General features: G+C 39.8%; 1 protein-coding gene across 14 annotated transcripts in view; it reads right to left on the reverse strand.

The window, feature by feature from the left end:
• Positions 1-6: 6 nt before the first annotated feature.
• The window catches only part of KCNJ16 (potassium inwardly rectifying channel subfamily J member 16), a 31,206-nt gene continuing 16,757 nt past the window's right edge, over positions 7-14,455 (reverse strand). For 11 of the 14 annotated variants that reach the window (XM_010721476.3, XM_010721474.3, XM_010721473.3 and 8 more), the window contains one exon: positions 7-3,042. In XM_010721476.3, the coding sequence (XP_010719778.1) occupies positions 1,677-2,966 (1,290 nt within the window). In that variant the 5' untranslated portion in view covers positions 2,967-3,042 and the 3' untranslated portion in view covers positions 7-1,676. The other 3 variants (XR_002120806.2, XR_004161727.1, XR_002120808.2) reach the window with 1 other exon arrangement.

Here is a 14,455-nt window from a genome sequence, read left to right on the forward strand (position 1 = left end):
AGGGAAGGGAAGGGAAGGGAAGGGAAGGGAAGGGAAGGGAAAGAAAAAGCAATCAGTCTGCTGGTTTTCCTTTCATTAAATATGATTAGCTCATAAAAACTTTGAATTAGTCAGCATGATGGGAATGACTCATCAGACCTAATTTTAGCTGCTTAAAATTAGCCAGCATTTCCAAAACAGTCATCTCATCTCCTTCAGCAGCAAACAGGGATGGATGAGCACTTGCAGGATAATACCATCCTATTGCCTTGAGCTCCCCAGCCACTGAGGTGGGGATGGGATGGACTCCTCTGTGCAGACAGAACAAACTTACAGCAACTACAGAGAGCCTTGGCCAGTAGGTGGTACTTCACCTCTTGGTGGCTGAGGTCAAGTGAGATAAACTCCATTTTAGGCAACCATAAGTTCAGAGACAATAACTTTTACATCAGCAAGATAATGAAACATAACGTAAATTAGATGTGATCATCATCAGGGGAAAAAAAAAGCATGATGAGATATTGCATATTGGATAACAGAGGTGTGCAGGGCGTGGAACTTCCATGTCACGGCAACTTCAAAACACTGACATTTTCTTTCTTTTTCTTTTTGCAAATGGAGCTGACAGCTGAGTGTTGAATTTCTCTGCAAAGGATCATTTTTACAGTCATTTCAGATGAATAAACATATTTCAGTTTGACAAAATCATGCGTTTGGTCTCTAGATTTAACAATTTCTTTCTAAAGCAGTGTAACACAATAAAAGCAAAAGCAAGACTGGCATTCTGAAATGAAAAGACATTTTGATTTTAAGAATGGCAAAGCTCCCTCTAAAACCAGGCTGCTTTGTCCTGAGGCTTAACACGATTGTGATGATTTTCATCTCAGACTCGAGATTCTATTTTGATTTCTAAAGAGTGCAGAGGAGCCCATTTGACCAGCCTTCCTTGCTGACAGAGCCAAGCCTGCATGCAGCACCATAGCATGCAGCTGACATAGCACATAGATTGAATTGTGAGGCTGTGGCATTAGTGGGAGCAGCTCATGACAAAGAAATGAGGAAAGCTCTGCAGGATCTCATTGGGTGTCTCAGAGAACTGAGGGTATAAGCAGGTTCTCAAAGCTGCCCAGTAACACTGGGTTCCATTACTGCTAGTTCACTCCCTCTTACATGGAATAGCCCTACATGTTCCCCAGTGCAGCCCCAGGAAAGGGGCTTCACTTGAACTACCAGAAAGGGCCAATTGTCACACAAGAGCAATCATTTTCTGTGATGGTAGGGGAATTTCAGAGCCTCCCAGAGGGACAGGGAACTGAACTCCCAAGTAAATTAGGCAGTTTTGAAATGTCTGACCTAGAGGGCACACTTCATTGTTCTAGTTCTCTGCCTAGATCATTATCTCTCTCTGGGTGTCTTCAACATTAGTCCCTGCAGGGTAATAAAGTTTAGAATAAGTTTGCTCAAGCACAGTAGCTGTCTAGTCAACCCAAATATAAGCTGCTTTCTTGTGCCAGCACTAATCTGTTACTGATACCCACACTAACCATTATGAAGCTCCTTTTAGCAGTATTTTAATGTAGGCATGCTGACAGTGTGAGGCTTATAATGTAAATACTTGTGCACATGAGTTCATTGTTTATACTCTAAAAACTATGCTAGGAGAAGTTGTTGGAACTGATTTTAATTGCAGTGAAAAGCTAGATTTGTGACTCCAGCGATAGTCTGCTTAAGGTCACAGCTGCTTTCTGATAAGAAGCTTCTCCAGAAGGCTGACTGACAGTTGCCACTGAGTCTTCTGGATCCTCACAACTGGTGATGAGGGCAACTGCACTAAATGATTTCTGGTTTTCACTTAATGATTTGATTTCCGTCACTGATGTCTCTGCTTCTTTTTCCAGCATCTTCTCTGTTCGATTCCATTCTTGCTCCTTCCTATCCAGCTGCATGGCACTGCAGTGAGGAGCATAAACCTCTGTAGTTTCCTCAAACTGCAAGCAATCCACTTTATAGTACTTTTTCTTTACATGTAAGACATCATTAAACCTATAGCCCCAAAGAATCTCTCTGGGCACGTACGAGCTCCTTGACTGATGTGATGTTCCTGTTGAATCCCCTGTGTAGACAAATGTGACCAAGATCTCAAAGTTGTCCTTGGCCAAAGCTTTCCGGTCCAGACCATACAAAGGACTCTCACTATTAATTTCATGCACTACTGTCACTGGTGTAACAAGTATGATCTGGTCATTCAGCAGCTTCAAGTCTTTGTATTCCATTGTCATCCTTCCTTCCTTGTCTTCCCTGTAGCGCAGGAGCTGAGCTCGTACAGAGCCCTCCACCATGTGGTTTGGGCGGAAATCGCCAATGCGCCACATCAGGCAAAATTTATCATCCCTCAGGCCTACCACAGCATAGTAGCTGAAACGAATGGTTTGAGCTCGTTTTCGAGCCGTGGCCATTTTAGCCAAGGCTGCTCCGATGATGAAAGTGTCTATAATGCAGCTTAGGACTGACTGCAGGATAACCATCAGGACTGCCACAGAGCACTCCTCCGTAACGCAGCGGTAACCATAACCAATGGTCGTCTGGGTTTCGAGGGAGAACAGGAATGCCCCCGTGAAGCTATGGACATTTGCCACGCAGGGGGTTGTTTCTTCGTCATTCAATAAATCTCCGTGTTGCATTGCTATCAGCCAGAAAACCAGTCCAAAGAACAGCCATGACAGAACGTAGGACAGGGAGAAGATGACAAACATGTGACGCCACTTGATGTCCACCAGGGTGGTAAATATGTCCACCACGTAGCTCTCCCATTCCCCAAAGATGTGTTTGAAGTACACATTGCAGCTGCCATCCTTGTGGAGAAACCTCTTCTGCTGTCTTTTCATCCCCATTTCTGGGCTTTTTTTGCAAAAGCCTTTGTAACTGATCTTATTTCCCTGTATGTTTACAGGCCTATAGCAACCACTCTGTTCAGTCATCTTTCTCATATCTGCCTCGTGGCATCAGTTTACAAAACACACTTGTGGTCCCAGGGGCTATTAGTTTCCTTTGTTCATTGGAAATCTATGAAATAAAAGAAAAAGTTTATTTTTGTTTTTAATTTCGTATGCCAAACTCTAAAACTAAAACTAAATACAATCTCTGGCCATCATGAGTAATTTTCTGAAAAGTACAGACTCTGACACTGATTACGCCATATAGCTCAAAAACTCAGAAATTCAGCTAGAAAATCAACCAGCTAGAAATGTCCACATCAATCTTAAAATTTGTTATCTAGATGTAAGCAGAATCCAAAACCTTTGTGGTGACCCCACTGTATCTCTTCCAAAGTTCTGGTGAAGTAGCATTCAAATCAGGATGGGCTTTCATGAACACTCACAAGGATGACATGAGCTCTCTGAAATTTGGCCAAGCATTTAGGGTAGTCAGTTGTTCCTCTCTGTTCTGTGTTTGTTTTCCCACTCTAGAAGAAATGCCTAGGTAAACATTCTCATTCAGCCATGGAATGCAGTGTCATGGACTGACAAGTTCAGTTTTAACCAGAAAACAATGGGTCAAGCAATTTCATTTTACTGAGCTAGAGCTAAAGAAATATATTTGCAGCTCACATGAAAAACAAACCTCTCTGAGGTCCTGCAAACCCTCACAAATAATTCTTCAAAACAATAATAACAAAAAAATCCAGTTGCCAAGAAGTATTTAGATTTTTATTAACAAATTTGGAACGAACATGCACTAATAAAATGTGTGGATGACACAACTTTAGAAAGTGATGTGAGTTAGGAGATTCCTCTGTCAGATCAGAGAAAAAATTGATGTCTTGGCAGATTGTAACCGTATGAATTTCAGCAGTATGAAGTGCTAGGCTGTGCATTCATTGACTAATAACAAGAATTTGTCTTAGAAACTGAGGCCTCGTCAGTTGAAATCCATTAAAAAGCAAGGACTTAGCTGAAGTAGTCAGATACAGGATGCTTATGAATTACTTGTAGAATACAGCACTGAAAAAAGCAAATGCTTTTTCCTATAGATCTCCAACTCATTCTACTATATCCCAACCCCTAACACATATAATGCTGAAAAATCCGAAGCATATGCCACTTTTTGAGGAAAAACTCTCATTTTCCAAAATTGTAAGCTTTCAGTGGAAAAATGGCAAAGACTTCTCCCATTTTTAAGCTGGTTTCATGTGAGAAGAGTTCAGATGTAGGCATACAATGAAGCCAGAGTGTTCATGGAAAATGAATTTACAAAAATGTTTCCCAGCCGTAGTCTTTTTTTCTCAGCTCTTCATTCACTTTGCAAACGTATAAATGACTGCACACAGTTTAAGGCAGAAGAGAGTCAGGCCCATAGAGTGTAATATATATTGGATGGACTAGATTAACAGACTGAGAACGCTTCTCCCATCCAAGTAACAATGACAAGCATGCATAGACACTATTCCAAAAACACTTAAAAGCCAAACATAGTTTCCATTTCTTTTTTCTTTTCTTTTTTTTTTTTTCTTTTTCAATACAGAAATGAATGTGACATATGGTGTCGTAGCCTCAGAATGTGGCCTGCATTAAAAAGCACAACATTAATGTTTCCAAAAATACTTCTTGGAATACAGTCTTTGGAAACATTCATATGACTTGCTTTACTCATTGCTTTAAACAAACACTTTAGCTTAGTCCATTGACGACTCCTGACCTAACATTTTATAAGTCGTAATTAACAACAAACAAAAGCTAGAAACTGTCATGCAATTTTTTTAAGAACCTCATGATGTGAGGTGTGAAAATGAAGCACACTGTAATCAGGAGTCAATATGTCATTATACACAACACATACTAAGGGTTATGCTGTTTTTCTTACTGACTGCTTCAGACAAGCGTGCCTTTAAATTACTCACAAACATCTTGCTACTCAAAACAGAGTTCCCAGCTCATGAAAAAAGACTACTGAGTTAATTCCACTTGCTGCTGTTGCCTTCAGCAAATAATCATATTTCAAAAATGTGTTTTGCAGGTACCATCTTTAAATATTGATGGTGTTGGCAACAGTGATAGACTGTCAGACATGCAACTAAATGGAAAAGTCCACCCAAATTTTACAGTAGTCCATGATGCACTGGAGAGAACTTTGTGATTTTTCATGCATTAAGAGCTTTCACCCCACTTAGGGTCTCTCTTAAGTACAGGTGGTGGTTATATATATAGTCTTGTGAATGCCTCACGTGGGGTTCTGACTGGTGTAAATGAAGCCATGCAGTTAGATGCTGGACTGGATTTTGCAAAACAATTGTATGAGTATGCCTATAATATATAATAAATATATAACATAATATATAAAATAATATATAACACATATATATATATCATACAACATATATAGCATTTAACACATAATATGTAATATGTAATATATAATATATGATACAGAGAGAATAGATCTATAAGAAGAAGGAACATGATGCAGAGCCTTTTCAACCAGAACCAAATAATCTACCCCTGGAGCTAGGTGGATTAGAATAGAATCAGTGCAGAGGAAAAGTAACACATATATTGCTCTCAGTTAATCTTTCTCCATCGTGTTGAAAATTGGCTTGCTCAGAGCCATTTGGCACTGCACAGTGGAGACGTGCCCCAAATGACCTAAAATCCCAAATGTGCTTGAAAGTCTTAGGAAATAGCCTCCTCAGTCACTCAAAAACATCTACAAATGTTGCCCAGTATTTTGGGTGTGCTTAAAGGTGAGCCAAATCTGAACTTTTCCAGGCTACCTCTTCAAGTCTCCTGAGTGCAATAATAATCATGCATCATAATTAATAACTCTTTTATATTGTCTGATGTTGCTCAGAACATTTTAAGTTTAAAAAAACATCCTTCAGTGTTCCTGAATTATGTAAGCTTGTATTACAATCTGCACTTCATTCATGGGGACACTTTTTAAAGTGATTTTCCTATTTCAAACAAGAGGCACTGAGGCCAGATGTTCATCGCTTGCTCTACGGAGACACTCTGCCTTTTGCAGAGCAGTCTGAAGGCTATTATTACTACCAAAGTTTAAAGAGGAGAAGACCACAGACTTATAACCAGACTTCTGCATCTCAATCTTGGAGCCATGTCAAATATCTTATTTTTCAAAACGGACAAAATGTTTTACACATCCCTAAATGCCCGTAGGAATTGCATTGAAGGCCCTACTACCTGGTAAAGATTAACAAAGAGGATGGGGGAGGATTTAAAAACATTCCCTACTCACTAAGGCTCATGGATCAGTTGCTGCAAATGATTCTCAGATGTTGCCAGGAAGTGTACTCACCTTCCTCTAACAATCACAAACCCTCACCCTTTTTTTGTCTTGCTTTTACTTTCTGTATGTGTTTTATTTTCCCCCTTTTGCTTCTGGGCATGTTTGTACACATCATAAGCCTCCTCTCGCATATTATCCTGTCCTGCAGAGCAAGAAGTGCATGGAAATCTACGGTATTTTTGGTAACCACACATATAAGCATATTTAACCCCTACATACTGGCTTATTAGAGATAAAAAATTGAGCAGCGAAGTTAGGCAGGATAGAAGGAAGAGAGTAATTGAGAAATCTCAAAGATTTCATTAGGGTAAATGCCAGAGAGAGTTCAAAAGTTCTTCTTTATGAATCAGACTCAGAGTTCAGAAAATACTCTTAATTATCTGAGCCAAGGCTAGGATCTTACTGTGTTGTGTACTGTACTGCAGCATCACTGCTGCAGAGAGCTGTGTTTGTAGGGTCTGCACATGGACCCCCAAACTGGTATCTCTGAAATCTTCACCCTGATTAGATATGGGAGAAAGGTAACTACATACACTGGTTTAACAGGCCATAAAGTAGTGCAGTGGCAGAACTAGGAACAAACTCAGCACCTAATTACATCCATTTAAGAGTTACAGCAAAGCAAACACTACTAGAATCAAGCCTTTGTATTATATTTATCATCTTAATCTAGTTCCTCTTGAATAGAGCAGTTGTACAAGAAGAACTCTTGATTGTCATCAGCTCTCTCAGAAGCTTTAAGCATCATGTTAAGGCTTAAAGATTTTTAAAGGCTTTCAGTAAATGTAACCTGCAACTTCGTTGTGATATTTTGAGTTTAGGGTTTAACGTTTTATGGGGATAATTCCTGCACTGCACCTTAACCTAATACCTAACGAGTTGTTGTTACACCCATTTTATGACTGCATTTTCCCATTATGTAAACATGTAGAAGCATATTTTTGTTCAGTGACAACTTCAGTCAACAGTCTGTTTGTAAAGCATTAAGCAAAACAATGTGAAGATCTTGGTTCCAGAATAATTATGTTCTGAATATGAGATTAAATCAAAAATAAGACAATTCGAAGCCTCTGAGTAAAGCTGGGTCCTCTCTGCTCAACTCCACACACATGGAAGTGGATACCTCTCTTGCACTGGCTTAGCAGTCACCTCAGTTTCCCACTTCATTTTGGGAAAGGTCTGAAAGGTTTCCAGTTTTAGTCATTGTTGTGTAACCCTGGAAGTCTTTGAGCTCATAGACCAGAAATGTGACAAGTAGAAGCCTTTTGAGCTGCCTTGGAACTGACTCAAATACTCGTTCCCTAAAAAAAATATCCAACCAACAACAACAAAAAAAATCACAGAATCTGAATCTATTGTAGAACAGTTGAGACTTTTCCTTCCTTCCTTCCTTCCTTCCTTCCTTCCTTCCTTCCTTCCTCTCATTTTTAGAAAGAACTTCCCCTAATACTTGTATCAGAAAAGTCATATTCTTGTTCTGTAACACGGAGAGTAAGAATATTTATATTCTTTTATATTTAATTGTCTCCATCTCATCTTAGATCCCCACAGATGAGTAAAGGGTATCTCTGCAAGGGGAAGGCAGACTCCCCTAAACTGAACCTGACATATTTCCAGAGCCAGAGCTCTGGGGATCAGAGCTGAAGGAGAGGAATCTTCATCCCCGAATCCAAACCAGAGCACTGTCAGATCATACATGCTCTTGTGTTGACTTAAATGAGAGGATCACATCCAAACCATGAGCTTCGATTGCAAAACTCTTAAATTCACAATGATTTATATGCAGCCATTGGAGCAAAGCTTTAAAACAGCTCAAATTTCCCTAAAATTAAAGTTTCCTTGTACTAATCACTTCAGATTAGATGACTGAATGCAGCAGAGGTTGGCAGGGCTGCAGTTCAACCAGCAGTGTGACTGAAATACACAGTTGTGAGAGCGTCGTCTTACAAGGAACACCATTCCTCTCCATCATTTTGTGAATATAGGTCTTCCAACTGCAAAGATTCCAAATATAGAAATAAAAGCACACTTTAAATGTGCTAAGCTCGCAAAAAATGATAATTCTTGGACTTCTTATTCAAAACCTCAGTACAGGAAGAAGATCTGGAATATCACTATACAAGTGTTTATTAAACATTTTATAAGATAGATATAAATAGCAGAAAGCAGCAGAGATTTGCACGCATTTTAAAGTAATGCAACTGTGCTGTAATCTACACTGAAACAATTCCCAGTAAGAGATATATTGGCATTTAATTCATCTAAGTGAAACCAGATCTCCTTAAAAAGAAAGAAAAAAAAGAAAGAAATTTGCCCCTTAAGTTTGAGATGACAGACTCTGATGGTTACTTCTTGATGAAGAGTGGATACCAGAGCCATGGGACAGGTTTATTATGAGCAAGGCCCCTGATTACAACTCAGAGCGACTCCCAAGATCTGTAGAAAGCTGAAAATGTCTATTTTAATCTATTCACACTGTATGCACTGCTTGGTCGTAGCCAAGAGCAAGCAGTGGAAACACTGGAATACCAAGAGAAATGGAAAGTGCTGGCAACTTGAAACTCTTTATTTCAGGCTTCACTGCCATTCTTTGTCTCAGACAGTTTAGCAGGGGTGAAACCTGAAACTGCTCACACTCAGGACTCTCTTCCCCTTTTCAGCCCTGAACTCCCAAACACTCCTATACCAGGACAACTGGGCACAGCATGCTCTTAACAGCCCAAGACCCATGCCAGCATCACCTGGTGCAGCTGTAGGTGGTAGAAACACACGTGACATGCAGTGCACAGGCAGAGTTCAGCCAGGGAGCAGCCAGCTCCCTGCATCAGTGCTGGGACTGCCTTCATATGCTACGTCCCCAAGCAAGGAGCACAGCAAACAGGAGGCCAACCTGCAAATGTGACCCTGCTGTGTTACCAGTGCTGCCCACCCCCCTGCAGAGGAGCAGCAGGGTCCATGAATCATCATTTCCTGCTGCTTGAAAAGCCCTCCTTCTGGTTCTTAGCCCATGAGGTACGGACCCTGTGCATTTCAGGGCTGAAACTGATAGGACCAGAGCTTTTATCTTTGTTAGGGTTCCTGCAGCCTCAGTTCTAGAAAGTGGTAAAGCTGATGCATGTCCTAGACATGAGAATCTAACAGCTCTGCAGATATGGAATTGAAAATATTCATTTTATGTCCAGTTTTCTTTCAGTGCAATTCAGCAGCCAACCTCTCAGTAACTTCAGCAGGCACAGCCCCCTGGGCTTTAATTTTAATCGAAGTTAGCTGTGAGGCAATTGAATATAAATATTAGGACTAATTACAGTTTCCTTCTCCCTGACACACTCATGTCAAAATCGACACACACTGAAGGTTGATTTCAATAGCGTGGCAATATTCTCCACACATTGAGCTTTATGAGTTCTATTCAGCCTACACAAGCACAGAAAAAAAAAACTTCGAGGAACTTTTCCACTGTATCTTGCTGGCAGAGAATAATAGAACAGTTTGTTGCAGCTCTTAATAGACATGATGTAATAATGTATTCAACAATAGGTAAGTGGAAGGGCACGAACAATGGCAGAGTGAGATCAGATCATGCCAGCCACTTTCGGTTAACAGGACCAACACCCTCAGCTCTGTGATTTGCTACAGTTCAGTGTTGCTGTACCTCTTCTCTAAACACAGGGGGTTATTAACAAGGTGTGAGTCTGGGGGCAGGAAAGAGACAATATCCTGCAGGGGTTCTTCCACTTGCATGGACTGTTTTCTTTACTGCTCCCTGAAACAGAAAGCATACTCCTTTTCTTCTATTTTCTGGAGTACGTTGTAAATCAAATACCCAGGGAAGGGCTGGGACATATGAACACAGTCACTATCTCTCCTGTTGCATTCTTTATTCAAATATGTCTCTAGAGTAAGAAAGGAGAGTAGATACCAGGTGCAGTTAGGTGCAGTTAGATCCCATGTATTCCAGTGTTCCCTGCTCCTACAGCTCTCTGTACACATGTCAAAACCAACTGAGAGAGGAAAAGGTTATACATCTTTAACCAAAGGCTTACTTGAAGATCAGAGGACTCTTTATATGGCTTGTGCAAATTTTAATCCTGACAATTCGAAAGGCATCAGTTTTGACAATGCAGAGGCTTGTGTTGGTGTCAGTTGAGCTTGGATTAGATGCCTTACTACTGCATTTTGTATATGGATTAGAATAGAAGAGAATCCCAAGTTAACATGGTGCTTGAATTGTGTTCAACAGGTGAGAGAAATAAGACCTGAGTAGGAAGCATGAGGATCAAAGATTTTCTGTTAAAGTTTGTTCGACCCTGCTAAAAAGTTCCTGAAGAGAGCTTGACACCAGTTGTTGACTTGTAATGGCTATCAGGTGCAAAGGGGAACACCTGCAGGTTTCTACTCAAACCAATTTTGAGCTGCTGTCTTCAGCACGAATTCCCTTCTAATTCCCAGAAGCTGTCTCATTGCACTTCACAAAATATCTCAGATGCCAATGAAATCACAAAAGCCTTTAGCATTTTGAATCTAAAATATGGTCAAATAGTGATGATTTTATGTTACTGCCCTGAGCAAATGGTGTGGAGAAGGAAAAAAAATTAGAACAGGTAAATAAATGAATCCCATTCACACTAATTAGGAAATGTCACAAACAAAAAACAAGCAAAACTGTTGATTCCAGCTGTCCAGCCTTTCTCCAAATCAAAGTATTAGTTAAGGACCACGTCAAACAATGTACCAGTGCTTTTTTTTCAGGGGAAAGCACCAGAAAATTCTGTAACAGACATTAACACATGTGGTCGGATAAACCAGGCAATCAAAAACTATGCTTCAAGAAATCTGTTTATCAATCATCACTAGGGTCAAGAATGACTATTTTTCTTTTTGAGCAGCTTTGTATGACTCATGCGTGGACATAGAAACAACAGAAGACCACCTCTGATATGCCTCGATGTGGTTTTATCTCACGTCTGGTACAGGATATCATGTAGCTTAGTTTAGACTAAGATTGGAGCTGCTCAGCCAAAGCCCATAGTCCTACGTGGCATCCCAAGGTTTAGGTACTTCATCCAAACCAAGACATGCTTCCACATTTTTCAGACTATATTTGTCACCACTTTTCAAAAGCTTGTGAAATATATTAAATGGTTTCAGAGATCAGAGGCCTGATCCAAAGTCTAGAAGTCAGCAAAGTGATTCTCTTCAATGTCTCATTTTGGAGCAGGGTTGGGTTTCTTAGTATCACCACAGGCAGTATCCACCGTCAGAATTGGCTCAGTTTGCTGGAGTTAGAGCAATGCTTTCTAAGGAACAAGGGCTTTCCTCTAATCTTCATTTTCTTTGGTTCACAGAATTTGGCAGAATATAGACTTTCCATATTCCTACTTAACTCCACTGAGATCTACATGAAATTTGGGAACAGGAAGATTCTTTTAGAGATGACTTTCAACACCTTGTAGAGCAGATGGCTGAACCTTTGTTTCTGCATCCTCATGAGCCTTGGTCTCAGCATGGATGCGTGTGATCTGGAAAGGCAGGTTACTACAAATTTCAATAGTTGCTTGTATTTTTTTTTCAGAACTTACACTCAGCATGGTGTTGGCTGCTCTTGTTTTCAACTGTTTTTCTCTTCCAGGCTTCAGTAGCCCAAATTGCAGTTGAAATTTTGCAAGAATAATTAATGTGGAAGTGGAAAATCATGTGTGTCTGTGCGTGTATGGACCATACATCCAAGAGCCTGATTTTTATCTCAGTGTGTGACTAGCAAAACTTCCTTTTAGATCTCTTAAGCTGTCCCAAAGCTTATTCCTGACCACCTGAATAAGGCTCTGAACACAGCAAGTGGTATTTTAAGAAATTCAGAGAAAGGCAAAATCTTTGTTTAATTCTTGTCTCTTCTCCCCATCTTTTAAAACATATTTAGCTCAGTTACTCGTTCCTTTAAAGATGGGAACATTCATCTTGAATCAGAGCTGTGTTTTATTTATGCCAGTGCCTACTCTTTAACAGCAGTCCATATCACATATTTAATGGTGTAAGCTCTATTAATCATTTATGACTTAATATACAAAGCTTCTCCTCTCCACCCCATTCAAAACTTTGTATAATAAATTTAATGCCTAATTCTTAAGATCCTTTTCATTTCTTCCACTGATTAACAAAATTTCAAGCTGTTTCCAAAGATGGAAATGCTTATGTAAAAAAAAAGAACAAACCTATGTATAAAACTTGCCTTTAACTATAAATATGAGTTTAGGGTTTATTTCATTGGATCTTTGTCTTGCAGTGATTTGCATAGAGGCTGACTGTCTCCTTCAGTGCCCAAGGTCTATGTCTCTGTGCCCGATCTTCATGTGGAACATTTTCACTCCACAGTACCACTGACTGGGTGAGCTCCTCGTGGAAGGTTCATTTCATTTCAAGATATTTGTAATGAACCTGTTCAGTCAGCCGTGTTTTTCCTGTTTTACTTCTCAAAGGCAAACACTGTGAACAAGTGAGCAGATCTTATCAAAACGATGTTAACAAAAATACATCAAATAAAAATGCGTTACATTACAAATGTCAACACCAAAAAAAGAAAGAGAGACCTAAACTGCAATTTAATTGGTTTTATTGCCAAAGGATTATTTTGGGAAACAAATTTTTCTGTTTTACCTCATAGGTGCTATGCCTCTATGAAAAGCATCTTTCTCATGTATTACATATTAACTTTGTAGGGCTGTGGTCAGCATGCTGTTAAACCATCCTAAGCAGAATTTCACTCTTTGGTTTGAAATTTTCATTGAGTGGCCCCCCACAGTGTTCTTCAAACTAGTTGGAAGTTAGAAGAGTAATTAATCAACAAAATTAAATTCAGAAGTAGTACACCCTGACTGTATGACAGATATTTTGGCTTTTATTTTCCCTGCATCTTTTTTTTTTCCTCCTGTTTTCACTGATAGAGAGCATCGCTTAGTCCTGTCACAAAGCCAGAGTCACTCAAAAGATCCACAAATCCGTAGGTTATTAACTAAACCTCAGAACACTACCGAGGTCTGACAAGCTCCAAATCATGTGAACTTGGACTGGTGGCATTCTTCCTTAGGAACATTTTGTGTAGTGCTAAGCTGTATTCACTTCATACTCAAAAGATCTTCGGGGAATTAAGTCTGTGAAAAACATGAAGTGGTGTTTCCCACAGAAAAAGCAAGTCACACCACTTGGGTGTCTAAGTCTGGGAGCAACTGCAATTCTTATTATGCTCAGGAGGGAAAGTACAGATTAAGGAGACTAAAAAGTAACCTGAAGGGTCCTGGAAAGAAGCCAGAAGAACTGTAACAAAGGCCAAGCAATCTGAAAACAATAATGTCACAAAACATCCCGCAGAAAGAAACAAGGATGAATCTCCAGTCCACATGAATGCTAGATAGATGAAGTTATCTCCCAGCTAACTGCCAGCACAAACATCACTTACAAAGCTTGACAGCTGCGCAGCAATTAGGAGAGGAGCTTGTGTTTAAAGGCAGAAGCAGCAAGTGGGTTCCAACAACATTATGACGCGTATTGGTAATTATGACATTCTGACATTGATTTGGTCTCCAAGTGTTTTTCAAATCAGGACTTGAGATCTCTTTGTTCTCCTATGTAAAACCCAGCTTTGAGGTCATTCTTCTCCTTACACACCCTTGGCTGTTTATGAACAACCTTACAAAACTCAAAGCCCATTTCCCATTGAGGAAGACAAGAAACAGGTTGTGTCATTGTCTGGCTCAATTGTTCTCTGTAACTACATAACAATGCCAAAGAGAGCAATACTTACTAGCTTTAAGTTTTATTGTTGTAAAAGCTTCATATCAACAATGAAAGGATATGGATGGTACAGAGGTTTGATTGAGAAGAATCTGTTTTTCATATTAAAGTAAAATGAATGTGGCTGACATCTACCCGTTTGAAAGGGAAATCAGTTGAAGGTTCAGTAAGGAACTCATCTATAATGAATGCTAAGGACCATTTCTACCATTTGTCATTAAAACAGATAACTCTAGATGTCTGTGTGACAGGAGTCCCACACTGACATCCCAAAGGATGCCAAGACAAGCTGTTTATGCTTTTAGCTTCAGGGTAGAGTGGAAGACTTTCGAAGCCTGATCTGATATTTCCTTAAAACTGCAGCAATGTATTCTCCTCTTCTGGTTTTATG

This window comes from Meleagris gallopavo, chromosome 20, assembly GCF_000146605.3.
Source record: "Meleagris gallopavo isolate NT-WF06-2002-E0010 breed Aviagen turkey brand Nicholas breeding stock chromosome 20, Turkey_5.1, whole genome shotgun sequence".
Classification (NCBI taxonomy): domain Eukaryota; kingdom Metazoa; phylum Chordata; class Aves; order Galliformes; family Phasianidae; genus Meleagris; species Meleagris gallopavo.